The sequence below is a fragment of the Halichondria panicea genome, chromosome 14 (assembly GCF_963675165.1).
Source record: "Halichondria panicea chromosome 14, odHalPani1.1, whole genome shotgun sequence".
NCBI lineage: Eukaryota > Metazoa > Porifera > Demospongiae > Suberitida > Halichondriidae > Halichondria > Halichondria panicea.
Window position 1 is genome coordinate 2,482,858 of NC_087390.1, and position 21,307 is coordinate 2,504,164.

The 21,307-nt window shown below is 41.2% G+C and overlaps 7 protein-coding genes and 1 long non-coding RNA gene across 13 annotated transcripts; 5 read left to right on the forward strand and 3 right to left on the reverse strand.

Annotated features, from left to right (window-relative positions):
• Window positions 1–5: 5 nt before the first annotated feature.
• Window positions 6–19,595, forward strand: LOC135347532 (TNF receptor-associated factor 5-like). Of its 4 annotated transcripts, none has more exons than XM_064545565.1 (9): window positions 6–276; window positions 608–761; window positions 1,372–1,536; window positions 1,694–1,771; window positions 1,825–2,076; window positions 18,011–18,215; window positions 18,374–18,652; window positions 19,151–19,411; window positions 19,461–19,595. In XM_064545565.1, the coding sequence occupies exons 1-9, from the start codon at window positions 167–169 to the stop codon at window positions 19,505–19,507; spliced, it is 1,551 nt and encodes a 516-aa protein (XP_064401635.1). In that variant the 5' UTR covers window positions 6–166; the 3' UTR covers window positions 19,508–19,595. The 4 variants fall into 4 exon arrangements, with proteins under 4 accessions (XP_064401635.1, XP_064401634.1, XP_064401636.1 ...); XM_064545564.1 differs by lacking the exons at window positions 1,694–1,771; window positions 1,825–2,076 and adding exons at window positions 17,280–17,357; window positions 17,694–17,771 and having other exon boundaries at window positions 17,819–18,215; XM_064545567.1 differs by lacking the exons at window positions 6–276; window positions 608–761; window positions 1,372–1,536; window positions 1,694–1,771; window positions 1,825–2,076 and adding exons at window positions 15,372–15,557; window positions 15,620–15,777; window positions 16,996–17,160; window positions 17,280–17,357; window positions 17,694–17,771 and having other exon boundaries at window positions 17,819–18,215.
• LOC135347553 (uncharacterized) lies at window positions 2,112–3,350 on the forward strand. Its single transcript, XM_064545596.1, has 4 exons — window positions 2,112–2,283; window positions 2,351–2,623; window positions 2,808–3,068; window positions 3,120–3,350. The coding sequence occupies exons 1-4, from the start codon at window positions 2,253–2,255 to the stop codon at window positions 3,164–3,166; spliced, it is 612 nt and encodes a 203-aa protein (XP_064401666.1). The 5' UTR covers window positions 2,112–2,252; the 3' UTR covers window positions 3,167–3,350.
• LOC135347558 (uncharacterized) lies at window positions 3,263–4,175 on the reverse strand (the record flags this gene model as incomplete). Its single annotated transcript, XM_064545602.1, has 3 exons — window positions 3,263–3,539; window positions 3,699–3,847; window positions 4,050–4,175. Coding segments are annotated over 3 exons (450 nt in total), but the record flags the coding sequence as incomplete, so codon positions are not given.
• On the reverse strand, window positions 5,788–7,403 carry LOC135347566 (uncharacterized). 3 transcript variants are annotated; one of them, XR_010398459.1, is made up of 5 exons: window positions 7,363–7,403; window positions 7,096–7,249; window positions 6,423–6,899; window positions 6,092–6,345; window positions 5,788–6,001 (listed from the first exon to the last, which is right to left on the reverse strand). It is a non-coding gene; the product is annotated as an uncharacterized LOC135347566 (long non-coding RNA). The 3 variants fall into 3 exon arrangements; XR_010398458.1 differs by having other exon boundaries at window positions 6,423–6,589; window positions 6,826–7,249; XR_010398456.1 differs by having other exon boundaries at window positions 5,789–6,001; window positions 6,423–7,249.
• LOC135348111 (TNF receptor-associated factor 1-like) lies at window positions 7,409–8,123 on the forward strand (the record flags this gene model as incomplete). The annotated part of the gene is made up of 1 exon (XM_064546286.1): window positions 7,409–8,123. A coding segment is annotated over one exon (627 nt), but the record flags the coding sequence as incomplete, so codon positions are not given.
• LOC135347555 (uncharacterized) lies at window positions 10,202–11,836 on the forward strand. Its single transcript, XM_064545598.1, has 6 exons — window positions 10,202–10,343; window positions 10,628–10,781; window positions 10,878–10,967; window positions 11,068–11,157; window positions 11,253–11,324; window positions 11,630–11,836. The coding sequence occupies exons 2-6, from the start codon at window positions 10,761–10,763 to the stop codon at window positions 11,699–11,701; spliced, it is 345 nt and encodes a 114-aa protein (XP_064401668.1). The 5' UTR covers window positions 10,202–10,343; window positions 10,628–10,760; the 3' UTR covers window positions 11,702–11,836.
• LOC135347556 (probable ubiquitin carboxyl-terminal hydrolase MINDY-4) lies at window positions 13,240–15,201 on the forward strand. The gene is made up of 4 exons (XM_064545599.1): window positions 13,240–13,531; window positions 13,744–13,817; window positions 13,871–13,943; window positions 15,091–15,201. The coding sequence occupies exons 1-4, from the start codon at window positions 13,389–13,391 to the stop codon at window positions 15,137–15,139; spliced, it is 339 nt and encodes a 112-aa protein (XP_064401669.1). The 5' UTR covers window positions 13,240–13,388; the 3' UTR covers window positions 15,140–15,201.
• Window positions 19,561–21,285, reverse strand: LOC135347549 (uncharacterized). The gene is made up of 6 exons (XM_064545588.1): window positions 21,125–21,285; window positions 20,843–21,076; window positions 20,661–20,769; window positions 20,344–20,479; window positions 19,999–20,147; window positions 19,561–19,875 (listed from the first exon to the last, which is right to left on the reverse strand). Exons 1-6 carry the CDS (start codon window positions 21,249–21,251, stop codon window positions 19,692–19,694), a joined length of 939 nt encoding a protein of 312 aa, XP_064401658.1. The 5' UTR covers window positions 21,252–21,285; the 3' UTR covers window positions 19,561–19,691.
• Window positions 21,286–21,307: the final 22 nt, after the last annotated feature.

Genomic DNA, 21,307 nt, shown 5'->3' on the forward strand with positions numbered 1-21,307 from the left:
GCATATCCTGTCTCTGATACAAAGTCAGATGAGACATACATAGTGAGTTGTGCCCTCCTCTCTAGCTAGCTCTGTAGAAGCTACAAGTTTAAGTACAGTATAAAAGTAGCTTGCTAGATCATGAGTCTAAAATCTATTAAGTTCAATATAGTGGTAGTCAAAGCCAATGAATACACTAGTGTGCGTAAGCTGTCAAGAGTACTTGTTCCATGATCCCTACCAATGTGACTGTGGAGACAGACTGTGTAGCAAGTGCTACAACTCTTATGTTGAGAGGTAAAACTGCAGTAAACTAATGAATGATTGCAGTAATAATTTTAGCACCATGATGATGAGACTGAGTGTCTAAATATGAAATATGCAGGCACAAGCACGAACTAAACACGAGGGCGAGTTACCTGTATAATGCATAAAACACGAGGATTCTCATCTTATAATTGTGTGTTTTATATCACGATCATCCCTTACCAAATCATGCCTCGAGGCTTCCCGACTGCATTAATAAACAACACGGAAGAGACAACTTTTATTATTCCCTTGTTACCTTTACACCCTGTTACCTTAACAATGTGATATTCATGATCACGTGTTATCTTATTTTCTTCAGCGGCCAGAAGAAGTTCATCTGTTCATCCTGCAATGAAGAGAACATCGTGGCCAACTGTTTCCGAGACAAGGCAGTGGAGTACGAGCTTCGGAACACCACCCTTAAGTGCCTGAACCAGTCCTGTCCCTGGGAGGGGGAGAGCAGGTTCTATCAGGTAATTAAAATGCTACGGTGTGCAGCATGGTAGCAGTACTGTCTGCACAGTGAGTAATCCTCATTTAGTGATGTCGATCAGGTGCATGCATTGTACTAGGATCTAGTGAATACCGTATAGCGGGTATATTTCGAGGGTGTAAATTTGTGATTAAGCATGTACTGCGAACATTTATAACTGCAAATTTAATAAAAAGGCTACTATTCCACGAAAATTAAATCCGCGAAGACCTTTCCAAGGCATTTCCGCAAAAATTATTTTTTTAACTCCCCCCAAAAGCCCAAAACCACCTACTCTTTGCCGTATTAATTTTGTTGCCATTGTGGTTTGGGGAAGCCCAACAATTTCTACAAGAGGCACCACAGGTCTCTTACTTGGATTCATTTGTACCGGCCTGCCTAGTCCATAAATTGATATACCCTCGAAATATACCCGCTATACGGTACTTGACTAATTAAAGCACCGTGGGGCATGTGTCAAAGCTCGTTGTTATGTTGAGGCTACAAACTCAGAACCGCACAGACAGACTAATATCCCGCGCATGGCACCACGGCACGCCTCGGGTTAATAACTTATACTATAAATTGTGGGGGTTTCTGTGTTTCTGCAGGAGCATAAGAATTCGTGCAAGTTTGGAGCAGTACAATGCACCAACTCAATATACGGCTGTAAAGAGGAACTAATTAGGAGTCAATTACAGGACCACCTCAACAATAAATGCAACTTTAACCCGATCACTTGTCGATGGTGTGGACAACGCACCCTCAATGAAGACGTAAGTTATTCTTGTACTCGACCCTTTAATACTCTCAAAGCAATACAATGCAACTTACTTATACATTTTTTAACAACGTCATTTCCTGTTTTAATCATGAATAATACTAATACTAATGAGGTTGTTTAGTTAATAATCTTTACCAACTCTCCCACAGATAATCAAGCATACTAAAACAGTGTGCACTCACCAAGTAAGGGAATGCGACTACAAGGACTTGGGATGCACCTACAAGGTATTTGCTATGATAATTAAATACTCGCGTATAATTACAATACTCTGCTGCAGGGTACCATCAAGGAACTAACGAAACATGCGAAGGAGTACCCTGCATATCACAATGAACTACTGAAAATGGCCAACAAAGAAATAAAGCAATCTCTTGAGCACCAAATTGCCTTAATAGACAACAAAACAGACGCTCTGAAGTCGGAAATTAGCAAAATTCGATCTGAGGTGCATTCACGACTACAACCAGTAACAGATGCTGTGGTCAAAGCTGAGTCAGCAATTATCCAGCTACAAGATGAACTCAGTGAGGTATCTCTGCTATTACAAACACTTCAAGCAGCCAGTTTTACGATGGAACATTCATTTGGAAGATCCCTGAAGTCACTAGGAGAAGACAAGAAGCTAGAACGGAAAAAACTGCTTCTCTGGATGGTCACTTTTTACAAACACTTCAAGTAACATTGCCCTCCAAACTAAGGCGAGCTATGGAAGATGAACTGCTTAAACTTAAAGTCGGTAAGAAAGGGTATTAACAACAAGTAAACCCTAGCCATGTTTTTTCTGTTGCATTGTCATTATTCAGATTTGAGACATTTGGTCGAAGACTTGAGACCATTGGCTGCACAATGGAGGTCATTAGGAGTGCATCTTGGAGTACCCTCTGAAGAGCTCGACTGCATTGAGAGCCGAGTGGCCACTCCTGAGAACTGTTTCACTCGAATACTTGAGCGATTCCTCTCCACCCACGCACACACTGACTCTTATGACAGTAGACGGTGTACGGAGATCATCATTGAGGCTCTGAGATTTATAGCAAAGGGCAACCTCTCTAGAGAAATTGAGAGTGGAAAAATCAGTAAGTTGAGAATTATTAGTACTGGCATTGTCGGTGTAAAAAAAATTTTTTATTGTCGGTTGTAATTAGGATTGGCAGAGCGTTTGCATATAATTATAACAATAGTTAACTTCAGTAATACTTTTTACAGGACCATTTGTATACAATCTCTCATAAATTCATACCCTCTCCCCACTCCAACCAGATCTTGTGTACACAGTACGTGGCCTTTTCCAAATTTTAGGCTGTTGCAGAGCTCAATGGCAACAGTTTGCACTAGCACTGGACATAAGCTCTGATTTTATTGACAGTCTAAAAATTGAGCAATGTAACGTGCGTCAGTACTTTTCAGACATGCTGAAGTATTGGCTGGAAAATGGTGAGTGTTGTGTGGCTGATTTGGTGGACGCTATAAGGCATCTGGATCATAGGAACCTTGCTAACAAGATACAAGAAGAGTACCGTGGTAAGGCTTCAATTTATACACCCTATGTATGTCAAATTAATTATTTCATAGGGAAATGTCTGGTAGTAAACGCACAAGATACAAGAACATATCTTTGAAGATACATGCAAGATAATTGAAGTCACCATGCAGATCACCAAAAGACTATGTCTATAATTATATGCAATAATTATATAATTATAACATCATTATCATTTATGTATTTGAATTTTGCAATGTGCAGTGCCTTTATTTTTTATGAATCATGCAAAACTTATTAATACAAAAACTGAATGTTCAGATAATCTACCTATCTACTATTTCATGGTGACCACAGTCGTGTAGAGGGGCTTGTTGAGGGAGTAAGTGTCCACCACCACACAACGAAACAGTCGGTCGTACTGAGTGCGACCCTTGTCCAATTGGAAGAAGAAGATGACCAGTGGAATCACCAGACTCACTGTACTCTTGAAGAGAGAGCGTCCCATACACCTGTATATATAATGTGTGGGTGGAAGGGGGATATTGTAACACGATTAGTGGATAAGTACAGAGTGCATGCTACAATTAAATGCTGGTCTTACAGGAAATTTATTTTATTTTTTAATACAGGTAGTCTCAGAGTTATAGAATGATTGCTTACACACTCACAATGGGAATGAGATGTTTCCAGCAGGCTCTACCTTGATAGAATAACCGGGGAAGGTCCGAGTGAGGGAGGGGGGCGTGGCACATTGCCACACCCTTAGTCCCATCAGCCACTTGCCAGGGGTACACTTAACGACACATAGAAGCAGTGCCTGAGGGCAGAAGTTAAAAGAGAAAAGATTAAGGAGTGGTTTCTATGCATGAGTGGCTAGGACTACCTACGAGGGACATGTACAAACTCGTAATGGCCAGGTAGTACCCATGTCCCAAATAAACAATTGTGTAATACAACCCCATAAAAGACCAATGGGCAAAACCTATTGTAAAAAAACATAACTGTGTCTACTGACGTACCTCTAATGAGATGTGGATAGCTCTGTGTAATAGAGTCGAGTACAAGAATAGTAAGAGAGTGTCCCTAGCATCAGTCAGATCCTCAAGAGTCTGTCGTCCCACATGTCCGAACCCTCGAAAATCAACTCAGGGACTCTATATGTGTGTGTGGAGGGGAAACTCTAAATTAGTGATCGTATGTAGTCCGTCATAGAGCTCAAGTACACATGTCGTATATAACAGCACTTTGCTACGCATGTACCTAATGCTATGTGAAGCCTAAGTATTATTACACTTGATAATGTACAATTTAATACAATAACATCTGTATTTCGGGCCTGGAAATGGTGGGGAAAACCCGCGAATGTAAATAGACTGACTATGCCAGCATCACATATGTACACGTAAGGCAGAAGGCAGTGCAGGTGTGCTAAAACAATTTTTTTCTGTAGCTAAGATTCATGTACAAGATTGGCACAAGGGAAAGAAAATTAAGAATAATTATTGTTACAGTCAAGTTAAAAAGATTGTACCTGACTTTCGTGGACGGCCAGGTCAATTGATGGTGTTGGCGTGTTTGAAAGCAAAGGTATAATTATAGATCGGGGCCTCTGATGCACATTATGGTGGATCTTAGGAGTGAAAATTTTAGTCTACATCTTACCCAGTGGAAGGTGGAACTGTATGATCTTCCTTGCTTCTCATAATTAGTGGAGAAGCGATTATTTTGACACAAACGGCACCCCATAAATTCCTCCAGCAGCTTCTTCTCTCTAAACTCATTCGATAGCATTGGATCTGGGTGGAGTTGCGATAGCATGTGGGTTGAACACCCTAACATCAAAATGCTCTGTCTATCTCTTCCCAAAAAGCTTTGTGCAACAATGTCCAAACGAGCACCCTATAGCTCTTCACGATTGGGCTTTCACGATTTGGCTTTCACTTATTTCTAGCATAAGCTTTTTGACTTCACTATAATTATTTGAGAGTACACCTTCCTGAATCCACATCATCAAAGACATGCCATTTGCTGTATCATTTGCGGACAAAAAAACAGCATATCAATTTTGTGAACAGGAAAATGATCACAATTTAAAAAAAGTATTACATCTATCTACAATCAAGCTGTGTATGTACCAGTCTCTGCCAACTATCTCCAAACTACCCGAGACTGTCTCAGATTTAGTTCTATCACCCCTGTCCCGAAAAGAAACTGCTATTCACCTCATATATACCTCATATATATCCCTGATTTTCAAGGTTGCTGCTCTTGAGCTGGGTTATTAAGCTCCAATAAGCCTAAAAAGGCTTCAAACTACTGCTAAATAATAGTAAATCCTGAGCAGAATCAATGAGTAGATCCATGTCTACACTAGTGTGTGTAAGCTGCCAAGTCCACGATCCCTACCAATGTGACTGTGGAGACAGACTAGTTGGGCGGAGCCCGACCGTCCCTGACGGGAGGTCGGGTTGCAAGCCTATTTGGGATTTGTTCTGCGCATTATGTAGTACTGCTATGAATATTATTATTCTCAAGTGGGTGTTAACCGACTTGATGACGTGTAAACCACAAGGATGGCACAGCAATACTGCATGCGGTTTTGCAACTATGCAAGCGGAAGTGTAACCAAGCCACGTGAAAAATGCTGCAATCTGATAGGGCGCCACTATAGTGGCGCTAGAACAAATCCCAGATAGGCTTGCAACCCGACCTCCCGTCAGGGACGGTCGGGCTCCGCCCAACTAGAGACAGACTTTGCAGCAAGTGTTACACTAGCCTCAGGCCGATTAAAATATTACACTAGACTCGCAAGCCGTCACTGTTGCAGGAGAACAGTTTGCCTGCAACAGTTGTCTATTAAGGCAATTTGGTGGTCCAGAGATTGCTTCATTTCTTTGTAAGCCATTTTCAGTAGTTGGTTGTGATATGCGGGGTAGTCCTTTGCATGCTTTGTTAGGTCCTTGATGGTACCCTACAGACAAATAAGAGCATATAATTGTACGAGTAAATTACAAAATACTTATAGAATATGAAAAATTACTGTACGTATGTGCGAACATACCTTGTAGGTGCACCCCAAGTCTTTGTAGTCGCATTCTCTTACTTGGTGAGTGCATACTGTCCTAGTATGCTTGAGCACCTGTAGGGAGTGGGTAAAGATCATTAATAATAAAAATAAAATATTGGTCACATACAGCAGGAAATCATAGATATGTACATGATATCCATTATAACTAACCTCTCTCCTAGGTAACCCTCCCCACACCCATTGGGGCAGCAGTCTAGTGCCATCTCACACTCCTTCTGAATGTGAATCTGTTTGTTTGGGAACCGTGATGATTAGTTGGGGATTCTAAATAGTAAGAAACACATTAACGTAATTATTAACTTACGTCTTTATTGAGGGTGTGTTGTCCACACCATCGACAAGTGATCGGGTTGAAGTTGCATTTATTGTTAAGGTGGTCCTGTAATTGACTCCTAATCAGTTCCCCTTTACAGCCGTATATCAAGTTGGGACATTGTACTGCTCCATATACTTACAGGATTTATTATGCTCCTATACAGAAAATAGAACAACAAATACAGTGATTTCTGCTTCTTCGGTTGAGTATGGGATACAGAAAATAATCATATTCATTGTTTACTTGCATGACGTGTCCCATACAAACAATCTAAAGAGCAGTTCATTGATGACAGCTAGAATGAGCAACCCTAGCTGATGATAGCTAATATCAGTGCTATTTTAGTTGGTCAGCTCCTTGATTGAACGCATGACAATAATTTAATTCTCACCAGTTTTCGAAAGGCATATACCATGTCATGTCTGATCGAATCGTGAATTGTACCTTCCCAGTCATGATAATTTTCTGTAGGACAATGTTGAATTATTAGGGTACACTCTGTGCCGTCCTCTAAGAGCACTAGTACCAACACACGTTATGTCTAGCTAGCTAACATAGTGTGTTCAAAGCGGCATCATGTTGACAGACAGCTAGTATTTGTGATACAACTCTATTATTGCTTGTCGCAGTTATCATAATTATGCGTAATCATTACTCAAACCTGATAGAACCTGCTCTCCCCCTCCCAGGGACAGGACTGGTTCAGGCACTTGAGGGTGGTGTTCCGAAGCTTGTACTCCACTGCCTTGTCTCGAAAACAGTTGGTCACAATGTTCTCTTCATCACAGGACGAGCAAATAAATTTCTTGTGGCCGCTGCAGAATTATAAGCTATTAATAACAACATGAAAGTCATCCATGAAAGTTATTTATTAGAATCTCAATCTGCAATGACTATTAAAAATTTATGCAGTTCTACTGTTTCATACCTCTCAGCATAGCCGGTGTAACACTAGACTCGCAAGCCGTCCCAAAACAGATGATCTGAAATCTGAAATTAGCAAATTTCGGTCTGAGGTGCAGTCACGACTGCAACCAGTAACAGATGCTGTGGTAAAAGCTAAGTCAGCAATTATCCGGCTACAAGATGGACTCAGTGAGGTATCTCTGCTATTGCAAACACTTCAAGCGGCCAGTTACGATGGAACATTCATTTGGAAGATCCCCAAAGTATTGCAAAGAAGAAACGAAGCTAGAACTGGGAAAACTGTATCTTTGTACTCGGCTCCATTCTATACGAGTCGCCATGGATACAAGCTCTGTCTGAGACTCTACATGAATGGCGATGGTACTGGAAAGGGCACTCACTTGTCGTTCTTTATCACCCTAATGCAAGGGGAGTACGATGCCCTCCTCCCCTGGCCGTTCAGACCGGCAGTCACTCTGACCCTGGTGGACCAGAACAAGCAGCGAGACATTGTCCAGTCATTCCGTCCTGAACCAACCTCCTCATCATTCCAGAGACCACGCAATGAGATGAACGTTGCCTCAGGCTGCCCCACATTCGCCCTCATTTCTGTCCTTGACAACGTCTCCTACGTCAAGGACGATACCTTGTTCCTTAAATGCAAAGTCAACACCACTGGATTAACCAATGAATAGTATTTGAAATCATGCACGATCCAAACTTTTTTGTTTTGCACATTAATTTTACAAGCAATGTAGATCTTCTATATATGTGTTAAATTCACTTATCATATTTTCTGGAGATAAAAATAATGATCAAAATAAAAATCCTTCTTGAGTAGGTCTACCTACAGTTTACCCGTTGGGCATTATGTAGCTTCTGCTATTCTTTATGTCTAGCTGAAGTATATCTAAAAACTAACCTTTGAGAACTACCCGCTATATACCGTATCTTGTCATACAGATTGTTATGTACCTATTGCACCATGCATATATTGCAAAAATCCAAATGTCAAATTAAGTTGGCAATTAACATTTTTACGGAGATCAGCATGCAAGTCCCACCCTTCGATTTGTTGTACTGACCACACGGATATTTTGATGATTGAAAATTTTAACCATTGGATTCCATTTGCTGACATTATAATATTTATTTGCAGATGATACACCTGGCATGATTTGTGGACAGTTAAAGTACCTGAAATTCGTCAATGGAGACGGTCTGACCAGGCCGTCCCCTCCAAATTAAAGACGACACTCATTACCGTACTATCCTCACACCCGTCACAGAGTCTGATGGGAGAGAAAGAGCTCAAATGAAACTCGAACTTGTCAAGAAACTGTATTACATGTAAGGCCATTACTTGTTGATATAATGTTTTCTGTCACCGGCCCTCCCGCATTCAGTATTTTGACTTGTATAATTATAAGTGATAGTAGGTTCCGTATTTTAATAGTTTTATTGTGCTTGCTGTTTGTGCTTACTGTAATAACCTCCCTCCCTAATGCTTCTTAAATAATTATTTATGCATGTGACGGGAAACACAACACCAACAAGTCCTGTCCTAAGAAAGGCTTTGTGTGTGTGGGGGACTACTGTTTTGAGGGAATTAATTTTGAGACAATAACTTCTCAGACTAAGTTATAGTTGTGACACATGCACGAGTTCCACATGGGATGAGTGTTATACTATAAAAGGAACCGTTTCAGGTTACTGGGTGGAGTGTGGTCTTTAGATAACTTAAGCCAGTATCTAGATAGTGGCACAGTTCAAGGCTTGACCTGTGCCATATGGCAGATATTGGCACAGTGTTTCCTTTGATCTGCCCACTCAAAATGCAACAACTACCGTATAGCGAGCGGGTGCTTATAAAATAATTGCAGTACCAGCGGGCATAATTATGCACAAGCCATGCATATAATTTATAGCAGTAAAATATTCTAGCTAAGTGTCCATGTGTGTATAGGCCGCTGAAACAACTGCTGATGCCTCGATACATGGAGGCGCAACTATAGGCTCTAGCAATCCGAATAATAATTATGCGGAGGGGGGGGGGCCGGGCGTATAGTTCCAAGGGATAGTCGCTTAAGATTTCCCCTCAGGGAGAGATGAACTGTTCAGAGTTTGATATAGGAAATGCTCCTTTGAGGAAGTTCACTGAAGCCTAGCTACTATACATGTTCTATACCGTTGGGCATTAGCTTTTGTCCTTGTTTAGATTGGCCAAAGACTTGAGACCGCTGGCTGCGCAATGGAGGACATTATAGGAGTGCATCTTAGAGTGCCTCCTGTAGATCTCGCGACTGCATGCACTGTTGAGAGCTGCGGAGTGGCCACTCCTGAGAACTGTTTCACTCGAGTGCTGGAGCACACACTGACTTTGACGATAAGAGATATAGTGTACAAGGTGAGCTAAGATTACCGGAAATGTAGAGTTAGAGTGTTTTTAGTGTGAAGGAATGGGTTACTTGTTAGAAATGGAACTAGGCTTGTTCAGTGACCGTTACAGTTGCGTTTAATTAATATAAATGCTCGTTCTGATCTAGCACATGTATATACCGTATAGCGGGTGATTTTCGTGCGGTAAAAATTTGTTTATCTGGAAAAAGAATTTTCGTGAGTATAAATTTCGTTTAGTCTCGTTGCCTGCACTGCATTCATACGTTACGGTAAGCCACGCCTACGTCAACATTTCGTGGAGGTCAGCTTGACCATGAAAATAACGAATTTTTTACCCCACGAAAATTTCCCGCTATACGGTAGAGCAATTTGTGATCTTAACATCACATAAATATAGCTCTATGGAGCACTGAGGGAATTTCCCAGTTAAAAGTAGTGGGCTGACCATAATTATTATTATAGCAAAAACAAGCATGAATGCTATCTGTCTATGTGCATAGAGTTTTAGAAATAGTTGCCAGTGGCCTCTGCTGTGTCATCTTTTAGCCTGTTGAAGTCAGTCTAAGCATTTGGGTTAGCACAAAACAAAAATCTGGAAAAACCGTGCGTTTTATATTACCATCATTGTAAAAATGGTCGCCACTCTCTGCTTATTGCCTTGTACTTGTAGACTTTGGCTGCTCTTATTTCCAAAGGAGAGCACTACTTTTAATGCATGTTTTGTCGTTGTTACTCAAGTGATGAAGATATCTATGTCATAATAAATATTTGTGAAATAAAAATTAGTGTGTGCTGCTAACACCTCTGGTTCTTTATAATTATAGTTATACCGTACGTGTTCAATTCTCTGATATCAAACTTGACCTTAACGTATTTCCTACTTTCAGAGTGACAAGTTTGGGGTGGTGAAGTGTCCGAACAATGGTTGCTCGGTAATGTTGCCCCCAGAGCAAGTGAAAGTCTATACTGAGACAGCAGTGCTACTACCAGCAAGTGTCGTGTCATCTGTGTGGGATTTCAATGGCCAGAGGCAATATACAGGTATGTATCGTAGCTCTATAATAAAATTAAATCGTTAGCATTAGAAAACTCTATTGAATTTGGGTTATGTGGAAAATTAACCTACCACACGTACAGGCACATATTGACAGAGACTGTCTTGCATCTGCGGGCGAGTGTGGCAACAAATGTGGAGTCAAAGTTGCCAGGGGAATGGTAAGATCCAAGGTAAGACACCCTGACCATATACAACTGTCGATACAATTGTCTACTGTGTGCTACTAATTATTGGCACACAGTAATAATATACTACCACACGTATATACAGAGACATATTGACAGGGACTGCTATATATATATAGCAGCTGCAATCAAGTATGGCAGCAAAATATGTGAAGTCAAGGTTGCCAGGGGAATGGTAAGATGCAGATTCAGTCTACACTTTTGTGTGTCATTAGGAGTAGATAATCTTATCTACTCCTAATGACAATAACTATTGTTTTATTGTTACAGATGAGCGAGTACTTACAGAAGGAATGTCGCTTACAATCATTTACGTGCACTGTTGCTAATTGCACGTTTAAGGTCTGTGTAGTCCTGGTTTCTTTCCCCTATTAAATTACTATTCATTTGTATGAATACTATAATTATATGCAATATGGTGTACAGTATCACTGCTAAGCTATACTAACACACGTATACAGGGACATATTGACAGGGACTGTCTAGCATACCCGTGTCACTATGCCACATACATTGGCACACATATAGCCTTCAGTTTAATCTTGTCTAACATCTTCATCTCAGCATACTATCGTAGTTCCAACAGTCATGCACTTGAATCCAACAAAGCAGTAATTTAATTTCGCTAATTTCCTTTATTTCTGCAGGGTAGATCTGTCATCTACTTCCAAGCAACTCCAGGAACACGAATCCAAGGGCGTGGTGTACGTTTCATTTAAGATGTGTGAGCAAGACTGTTGATGAGCTCAAGAACACCAGTGCCCTACTCGCTCGCTGTGTGCCTCAATCAACCACTAAGAAACTTGCTACTGAGAAGGACAAAGCTTTAAGCCAAGCGGTGGCAGACATAACTGGATGGAAAGTTGAAGCCAGGTGTCTTTCATCTGCAAGAAGTCGCTAATGAAATGGGTGTAACATTGCAAACCGTATCCTACGATGGAAAGTTCGTTCGCCTGAAGTATTACGATGGAAGGTATGGATTGAAACCTACACCGGCATGCATATGTTGGCATGTAGCCTATATAGCGCCTCTGTTCTATATCCTAGGCACTACCCCCCCCCCCACACACACACATACACACGAGTTAGTTATTTACTACTGACTGGCGTGTAACATCTTTGGACTGAGAGGTGGACCTGAGCAGCAGAGGAATAGGTCAGAGTTAGTGCCAACTGGTCGCAAGTATATAAAAACTGTTTTTGGCCATTCGCTCTGTTAGTGATTCCTTTGGAACCGTGAGTTATCGCTCTGAGTTCTAAGTTTAACGAAAATAGTTCATTATGATTCCATGGTTTAAATTGTTCTACCGTACTGTTTGTTGTCTATTGTTGTATGCAAGTACACCAGAATTGCTATCTATAGTCGTGTACAATGTCGATCATTCCTAAGTCTTCATGTACAGGAGACTGCAAAGGAGATTTGACAGACCTACACTACTTCGATGGTCTGGCTAACCAGGATGAGACTGTACGACTGACTATAGGTATGTTGAAAGATGTGCAAACCACAGCTAGATACTCCCACAGACAATGCAGAGGGGAGAGGGTCGTTGGTGGCATTGACCCCACCACTGGAGCTGTGCATTCGTTAATAGTCACTCACTTTAATACTATTAAAGTGAGTTTTAACCTGTTGTGCACTATCATAAGTATCGTTTGTACCGTGCTGCAGGTGGAAGAGTGTCATTGTGAGCTGGATCGAATGGATCTGAGCCAATTTTGTAATAATTATTGTATAATTTTTTATAACATCATTCAGTATTCATGGCTTCCCCAGCAATAATCAATATGGGACAATATATAAAGGCTAGGCCTAGCCTAGCGCCTAGTGCCTGCAGAAAGAATACATGCATCGGGAACAGCAGAACGAATGTTAGATAGGGCCAAGGGCGTATACATAAAGCATCTCTAAAGGCTGACTTGTGGAGAGCAAAACCGTGGATCTCAATTGGCCGAGCTGTTAGCCAGATTGAAGCCCCTTTCTCCTGAGAGAGTTCCATGCTTCTTTGAAGATTGTCTGAAACTTTGCTTTTTAAATGATTATGACATCACTTACAAACATAGTGACACAAATGGGGGGGGAATACATGCATAACGAAGTCGCTGGTTTTCTAATAACAAATGAATTTTGTTTCTTACAGCTACGTTTGAGAGGTCTGAGTAAACAGAGTGAAATAGGTTTGCTATTGAATGTAGCACATGGGGGGGGGGGAATACATGCATAACGAAGTCGCTGGTTTTCTAATAACAAATGAATTTTGTTTCTTACAGCTACGTTTGAGAGGTCTGAGTAAACAGGGTGAAATAGGTTTGCTATCATTATTTGAGCATTACCAGTCTTGTAAGGTATAGGGGAAGGTATTTAGGGTGTAGCTATGCACTCATTTACCACACCTGTACACACGGATGGGTACACCCATCACACCCACCCTCCCCCCACAGGTTGGGAGTAATTACAAGGACCCGGCTGTCTATCCTATATGGGTGATCTGCAGCGAGAGCCACTTCTCAGTGCTGTTCTCTCATGAGAGATTGCTCCTTGAGAATCCGTAAGTTAAGTGCTAAAAGTCTCTCTGTACAACTTTTCTATTCATGGTAAAAGCTATTGAGATGTATATACTTGTATAGAAGAAATTGAAAAAATGAGAGAAGACTTACTTTGCTATTCAAAATAATTATGTGCATTATTCATTTTACGGTGCTATTGTTATGCCGGAAATGCTATTATGGCTCAGCCTATAATTCTTCCATATCAATGCAGACTGCAAAAGAGATTTGACCTACACTACTTCGATGGTTTGGCTAACCAGGACGAGGTCATACGACTGACTATAGGTATACGTTGAGAGATGTGCAAACCTCAGCTAATGTAATAGTTCCTCTCACAGACAATGCAGAGGGAAGAGAGTCGTTGGTGGAGGATGGATTGACCCCACCATTGGAGCTCTGCATTCGGACTAAGTGAGTTTTAAACTTGTTGTGTACTATCGTAAGTATCGTTTGTACTTAGCCTCGATCCCAGGCCGAGTTTTCGCTTTTATAACGGTTAGGCGAACAACTGGGCCTGGTACTAGTTGTCTGCGCATGCGTCAGTCGTTCGTCAGATTCTGACGAATGGATATTCTCGTTCACTTTCGTGACATTTATATTCGTGTACTATCGTGTACTAGAAGTCAGTTCCCGTTTTATCATTATTGGAATCGATTGGAATGGCTCTTAGCTGAAGCTTCTCTCTTCTCTGAAGCTTATTCTGAAGACTGAACAACAAGGGAAGAGGTATAAAGCTTTGTCAAGCTTGTTAAGGTCAGATATTTTTGTGTGGGCCCTATGGATGGCTATGCTATCAAGTCTTGTTCATGTTTGGCAAGATCTACCGGTACGTATAGTTTCATCATTAATATGGTGGATCAAGTGAAGAGTGTGAGCTAGAGAACTTGGTGCTGCCATCATCAGCTCGTCGACAATGACACTATAACCGAGAAATTTAATATGTATAGATCTACACGTATTTAAAATGTCTACTTCTCTGTACAGGAGCAATGGCTAATATCCAGCTATCCCAACAGTGCTCCTCTTGGCTATACTAACGGACGAGACTGGACAGTTTGAGGTAAGGGTTTAACCGTCTTTGGTTTCTTTTAATATTGTCCTATACTCACAGGACTGGAGTATGACCTGCTCATTCGAGCGTTGCTGGGTAGCTCAGAGACATCAAGAGAATCTACGTTTTCTCAAGCAATGAGTTACGAGTTGGGGCCTAGAATCAGAGAAGTCCAGCAGCCTGCTAAATCTTTTTGAAACGTAATTTGAAGGCATTCAATCATCTTGAAGTTGCCCTGGGTCACTGTAATTGTGCTGCAGCACAACTGGCAACTCCACAGGCCTTTGTGAAGCAGCTCCCTATGTGCATCTTTTGTGTACTCACTCTGTGCATTTTCTGTGTACAAATTTCTATTATTGATTTATTAAATATTTTTGCCGACCACAAATATACAATGAAAATTTGACGCATGCGCAGACAACTAGTACCAGGCCCAGTTGTTCGCCTAACCGTTATAAAAGCGAAAACTCGGCCTGGGATCGAGGCTACGTTTGTACTGTGCTGCAGGTGGAAGAGTGTCACTGTGAGCTGGAATGGATCTGAACCAATTTTGTAGTTAATATGTTTTTGCTAGTTTGTATAATTCATGCATAATTATGATAATGTGTGTGTGCAGTATACCGGTAACTAGTATAGTATACAGTTGTACTAGCCTCCTTCACCGCCCCAGGCCGCACTTCCCTATATCGGGAAGTGCGGCCTGGGATCGAGGCTAAAGTTGTACTAGACTATTCATGATCGAGTCACGAGTCTATGACATCATTCCAATTATAGACACTTGTACAAGTACATGTGGTATAAAAGGTGGACACGTACTTGGGCCTGCAGAAAAAATAGACCAATCTTAGCCTATAAACAAAAACTGATGAGTACACTAGTGTGTGTAAGCTGTCAAGACTATAGTTTTCCCCTACCAATGTGACTGTGGAGACAGACTGCATGTGTAGCAAGTGTTACAATTCCTATGTTGAGAGGTAAAACGTTGTTAATGATGATGTGTCATATTGACTGCATGTCATCATCTCATTTACTGCAGAGCCCAGAAGAAGTTCATCTGTTCATCCTGCAATGAAGAGAACATTGTCGCCAACTGTTTCCGAAACAAGGCATGCAGTGGAGTACGAGCTTCAGAATACCACCCTCAAGTGCTTGAACCAGTCCTGTCCCTGGGAGGGGGAGAGCAGGTTCTATCAGGTAATTAAAATGCTATATGTGCAGCGTGATAGCAGTACTGTCTGCACAGTGGGTAATCCTCATTTAGTGATGTCAGGTGCATGCATTGTACTAGAATCTAGTGAATATATACTGTATAGCGTAAATTCGTGGTTTTTGCGGATTAAGCATGTACCGCGAACATTTAGAACCGCAAATTTAATATCGCATGCATGCAAAAAGGTAGTCTCGCGGGCCATACTCCACAATCTGATACTACGTATGGTGACTATTGCCAGGTTTTTGTGTCGCAGTGGAATTTAATTATTGTATCCTGTCAATTAACCACAACGTTACCATACAAGTCTTTCTCCACAGAATAACTTAAACCCTCTACAGCAACTGAAAGTATCTCAAGTGGAAGAAGCTATCATGTGAACATAGACTCAGTATCAAGACAATAGATGATTCATACTCAACAATCGTAGATCTAGATCTGTAGAGCTGCAAAATAATGTTGTCTATTGCATGCATTGATTTCTGCTTCCATATCACTCATGTTCAGTATTAAACTCTGGAGAAGAGGTCTTGCCATGGCTATTTCTGCTTGGAATAAATGAAACCATAGTTTTGCCGACTTTTGGGCTCCCTAATCTTTCTTTTCATTCTTGACTGCAGCTATCCATCAGCTATAGATATTCAAGAAAGCAATATACAATTAAAATGATAGTCTTGATCCTTTAGAGTGCCTGATTGTACAACCAACAGACTCAGTACAGTGTAGATTGTCAACTTTTAGCAATGGTGAACAATTTTAAACCACACCCCTTTTGAATACTTCGGTACATTTTTGCATTTTTGTGTGGAAATTCTTGAAATGCCATCGTTTCGAAATTCCAGAACTGTACACGAAAACCCCCACCATACGTAGTATCAGATTGTGGAGTATGGCCCGCGAGACTAGCAAAAAGGCTACTATTCCACGAAAATTAAATCCGCAAAGGCCTTTCCAAGGCATTTCCGCAAAAATTATTTTTTTATATACCGTCGAAATATACCCGCTATACGGTACTTGACTAATTAAAGCACCGTGGGGCATGCGCCAAAGCTCGTTGTTATGTTGAGGCTATAATATAGAAACACACCACTTTGGTACACACTCAAAACCGCACAGATAGACTAATATCCTGTGCATGGCGCCACGGTACGTCTCGGGTTAATAACTTATACATAAATTGTGGGTGGCTGTGTTTTCTGTAGGAGCATAAGAATTCGTGTAAGTTTGGATCAGTACAATGCACCAACTCAATATACGGCTGTAAAGAGGAACTGATTAAGAGTCAATTACAGGACCACCTCAACAATAAATGCAACTTCAACCCCATCACTTGTCGATGGTGTGGACAACGCACCCTCAATGAAGACGCAAGTTATTCTTGTACTCGATCCTTTAACACTCTCAAAGCAATACAATGCAACTTACTTTGTTGTATAATAAACAGCTACATGTAGTCATAAAATAATCATGGTTCCCAAACACACAGATTCACATTCAGAAGGAGTGTGAGATGGCACTAGACTACTGCCCCAATGGGTGTGGGGAGAGGTTACCTAGGAGAGAGGTGAGTTCTGTTTTCATTATGCCTCGAGGCGTAGCCGCAGGAGGGATACGATAAAGCTGACTGTGTGTGTGTGTGTGTGTGTGTGTGTGTGTGTGTGTGTGTGTGTGTGTGTGTGTGTGTGTGTGTGTGTGTGTGTGTGTGTGTGTGTGTGTGTGTGTGTGTGTATTCCAGCAGTAACTGCTCAACGGTTGCAATGCGACAAAAACTAACAGCTTCTATAGGCTTCTAGCCACGTTCTCTTGGATTTTGATTCGTGGATTAGCAAACTAAAGCCTGTTTTAGTCATGAATAATACTAATACTAATGAGTTAATGATCTTTACCAACTCTCCCACAGATGATCAAGCATACTAAAACAGTGTGCACTCACCAAGTAAAAGAATGTGACTACAAGGACTTGGGGTGCACCTACAAGGTATTTGCTATGATAATTACTGAATACTCGCATATACTCTGCTGCAGGGTACCATCAAGGAACTAACGAAGCATGCAAAGGAGTACCCCGCATATCACACCCAACTAACCTCAGACAACAAAACAGACGCTCTGAAGTCTGAAATTAGCAAAATTCGATCTAAGGTGCTTTCACGACTACAACTAGCTGTGGTGAAAGCTGAGTCAGCAATTATCCAACTACAAGATGGACTCAGTGAGGTATCTCTGCTATTACAAACACTTCAAGCAGCCAGTTACGATGGAACATTCATTTGGAATATCCCTGAAGTCACTAGGAGAAGACAAGAAGCTAGAAAGGAAAAAACTGCTTCTCTGGATGGTCATTTTTTACAAACGCTTCAAGTTACATTGCCCTCCAAACTAAAGCGAGCTATGGAAGATGAACTGCTTAAACTTAAAGTCGGTAAGAAAGGGTATTAACAATAAGTAATTCATGGGGAGCACCTTTGTAAGGCAATATTGCCTATAATTTTATGAGACCCTTTCCCATGTGGATAAACTTATTCAATTCCAAACCTAGAGTCATGTTTTTTGCATTGCATTAGATTTTGTCATTTTTAGATTTGAGACATTTGGTCGAAGACTTGAGACCGCTGGCTGCTCAATGGAGGTCACTAGGAGTGCATCTTGGAGTGCCCCCTGAAGAGCTCGACTGCATTGAGAGCCGAGTGGCCACTCCTGAGAACTGTTTCGCTCGAGTGCTGGATCGATTCCTCTCCACCCACGCACACACTGGCACTGATGACAGGAGACTGTGTACAGAGGTCATCATTGAGGCTCTGAGATTTCCGGCCATAGCCAAGGGCAACCTCTCTAGAGACATTGAGAGTGGAAAAATCAGTAAGTTGAGAATTATTGTATTGTCATTGCCATTGTTATTATCAGTGTAAAAGTACAATAACAGAGCGTTCGTAATTTTACCTCGTGCGTGTGCAGCGCTCAGCAGGGGTAGGGTGATTGGTGTGTGTGTGTGTAGACACAAAAATAGCTGTTTGAGTGAACTAGACACTTTCACAGACTGCTTCAACAGCTAATGAGACAGTAGTTGGAAAAAGAATTGAATCTTGTAGGTGATTCGAAGGCGACAAAAAACACTTTTTTTTAGTCGATCTAATCGTTGCATAGATTCACTCATAATTATAATAAGGTCATTTTACGGTAAAAGTTTATATCCGTTTTACTTCTGTGCGCGTGCAATGAAGCTCAACGCACAGGGTAAATGCTCTTGAGCGTCTTATGTGTCACAGTTTTAGCTCAGTAATAATGATTGTGTTATACATATTTTATACAGGACCATTTGTATACAATCTCTCAAAATCATACCCCCACCCCGATCAGATCTTGTGTACACAGTACGTGGCCTTTTCCGAATTCTAGGCTGTTGCACAGCTCAATGGCAACAGTTTGCACTAGCACTGGGTATAAGCTCTGATTTCATCGACAGTCTAAGAATTGAGCAACATAACGTGAGTCAGTACTTTTCAGACATGCTGAGGTATTGGCTGGAAAATGGTGAGTGTTGTGTGGCTGATTTGGTGGACGCTATAAGGCATCTGGATCATAGGAACCTTGCTGACAAGATACAAGAACAGTACCGTGGTAAGGCTTCATTTATACACCCATGTATGTCAAATTAATTATTTCATAGGGAAATGTCTGGTAGTAAACGCACAAGATACAAGAACATATCTTTGAAGATACATGCAAGATAATTGAAGTCACCATGCAGATCACCAAAAGACTATGTCTATAATTATATGCAATAATTATATAATTATAACATCATTATCATTTATGTATTTGAATTTTGCAATGTGCAGTGCCTTTATTTTTTATGAATCATGCAAAACTACAAAAACTGAATGTTCAGATAATCTACCTATCTACTATTGTTCATGGTGACCACAGTCGTGTAGAGGGGCTTGTTGAGGGAGTAAGTGTCCACCACCACACAACGAAACAGTCGGTCATACTGAGTGCGACCCTTGTCCAATTGGAAGAAGAAAATGACCAACGGAATCACCAGACTCACTGTACTCTTGAAGAGAGAGCGTCCCATACACCTGTATAATGTGTGGGTGGAAGGGGGATATTGTAAAAAATTTCATAAGTTGATATATATAGCCTTGATCAAAATTTAATACAGCATGCAACTTGAAATTACAGGAAATTACTATTGCACTCACAATGGGAATGAGATGTTTCCAGCAGGCTCTACCTTGATAGAATAACCGGGGAAGGTCCGAGTGAGGGAGGGGGGAGTGGCACATCGCCACACCCTTAGTCCCATCAGCCACTTTCCAGGGGTACACTTGACGACACACAGAAGCAGTGCCTGAGGGCAGAAGTCAAGAGAGAAAAAATTAAGAAGTGGTTTCTATGAGTGGCTAGGACTGCCTACGAGGGACATGTACAAGCTCGTAGTGGCCAGGTAGTACCCATGTCCCAAATAAACAATTGTGTAATACAACCCCATAAAAGACCAATGGGCAAAACCTATTGTAAAAACATAACAGTGTCTACTGACGTACCTCTAATGAGATGTGGATAGCTCTGTGTAATAGAGTCGAGTACAGGAACAGTAAGAGAGTGTCCCTAGCATCAGTCAGATCCTCAAGAGTCATGTCGTCCCACATGTCCGGACCCTCGAAAATCAACTCGGGTACTCTATGTGTGTGTGGGGGGGAAACTCTAAATTAGTGATCGAATAATAATAGTCCGACATAGAGCTCAAGTACACATGTCGTATATAACAGCACTTTGCTACACATGTACCTAATGCTATGTGAAGCCTAAGTATATTACACTTGACAATGTACAATTTAATATGATAGAGACCTGCTTATACCTGTAGTCCACATCAGGCAGGTAGAATCGGAGCAACAGTCCCACCAACAGAGTGTCTATCAGCTCAGCTACGCCACGCCTCCACAGGGGAGCAATACAGCTCTCATAGCCTACATTGTAAAGGAAAGTGGATGATGAAAAAGACAGGAATGCAATTTCAGATTTATGTGAAAAGAGATGTACCTGAAATAACTCTAGTGCGTATTCCAGGTGTAATCTGAGGCCTAACAAATGGGTTCATTCCAATGTTCATATTCAACGGAGGGGGAGCCATTGATGGTGGTTGCTGTCCAGTTCCGGTACCAGGAGCCCCATTCAAATGTTGATTGAATGATTGGTGATGTACGCTGTTCCAAAATGAGTACTGTTGCCACCACAGATTCCAATACAGCCAGTTCACAACATCAAACTGATTGCCTGTATTTTAGTAAATATTTGTGTGCATTCTTATGATACTTTGTTTACCATTAATAGATTTCTCATTCTCATATCTCGATCCACTCACAGAGGCCCCACCTAGACCCTCTCCACTAGCACTGCTTCTATCTTTAGTAGTCTTTGTGTCCATTTCCCTGTCCATTGTTACAGACATATCTGGTAATGATCATCAATTCACTTCAGGGTCGCTGGACTTATAAGTAATTTATT

What these genes read in the sequence shown, in the direction of transcription:
- LOC135347555 (XM_064545598.1), top strand. Translation starts at nt 10,761, where the DNA reads ATGGCCAGAGGCAATATACAG. An exon ending in TGGCCAGAGGCAATATACAG is followed by an intron (nt 10,782 to 10,877) that starts GTATGTATCGTA and finishes CCACACGTACAG; the next exon opens with GCACATATTGACAGAGACTG. An exon ending in GGGGAATGGTAAGATCCAAG is followed by an intron (nt 10,968 to 11,067) that starts GTAAGACACCCT and finishes ACGTATATACAG; the next exon opens with AGACATATTGACAGGGACTG.
- LOC135347556 (XM_064545599.1), top strand. Translation starts at nt 13,389, where the DNA reads ATGGGTACACCCATCACACCCACCCTCCCCCCACAGGTTGGGAGTAAT. An exon ending in AGATTGCTCCTTGAGAATCC is followed by an intron (nt 13,532 to 13,743) that starts GTAAGTTAAGTG and finishes ATATCAATGCAG; the next exon opens with ACTGCAAAAGAGATTTGACC. An exon ending in GAGCTCTGCATTCGGACTAA is followed by an intron (nt 13,944 to 15,090) that starts GTGAGTTTTAAA and finishes ACTGTGCTGCAG; the next exon opens with GTGGAAGAGTGTCACTGTGA.
- LOC135347532 (XM_064545564.1), top strand. Translation starts at nt 167, where the DNA reads ATGAATACACTAGTGTGCGTAAGCTGTCAAGAGTACTTGTTCCATGAT. An exon ending in TACAACTCTTATGTTGAGAG is followed by an intron (nt 277 to 607) that starts GTAAAACTGCAG and finishes TATTTTCTTCAG; the next exon opens with CGGCCAGAAGAAGTTCATCT. An exon ending in ACTTGGGGTGCACCTACAAG is followed by an intron (nt 17,772 to 17,818) that starts GTATTTGCTATG and finishes ACTCTGCTGCAG; the next exon opens with GGTACCATCAAGGAACTAAC.
- LOC135347553 (XM_064545596.1), top strand. Translation starts at nt 2,253, where the DNA reads ATGGAAGATGAACTGCTTAAACTTAAAGTCG. An exon ending in AATTGAGAGTGGAAAAATCA is followed by an intron (nt 2,624 to 2,807) that starts GTAAGTTGAGAA and finishes CACTCCAACCAG; the next exon opens with ATCTTGTGTACACAGTACGT. An exon ending in GATACAAGAAGAGTACCGTG is followed by an intron (nt 3,069 to 3,119) that starts GTAAGGCTTCAA and finishes ATTATTTCATAG; the next exon opens with GGAAATGTCTGGTAGTAAAC.
- LOC135347549 (XM_064545588.1), bottom strand. Translation starts at nt 21,251, where the DNA reads ATGTCTGTAACAATGGACAGGGAAATGGACACAAAGACTACTAAAGAT. An exon ending in GAATGAGAAATCTATTAATG is followed by an intron (nt 21,077 to 21,124) that starts GTAAACAAAGTA and finishes ACTAAAATACAG; the next exon opens with GCAATCAGTTTGATGTTGTG. An exon ending in CTATCCACATCTCATTAGAG is followed by an intron (nt 20,148 to 20,343) that starts GTACGTCAGTAG and finishes TTCTGCCCTCAG; the next exon opens with GCACTGCTTCTGTGTGTCGT.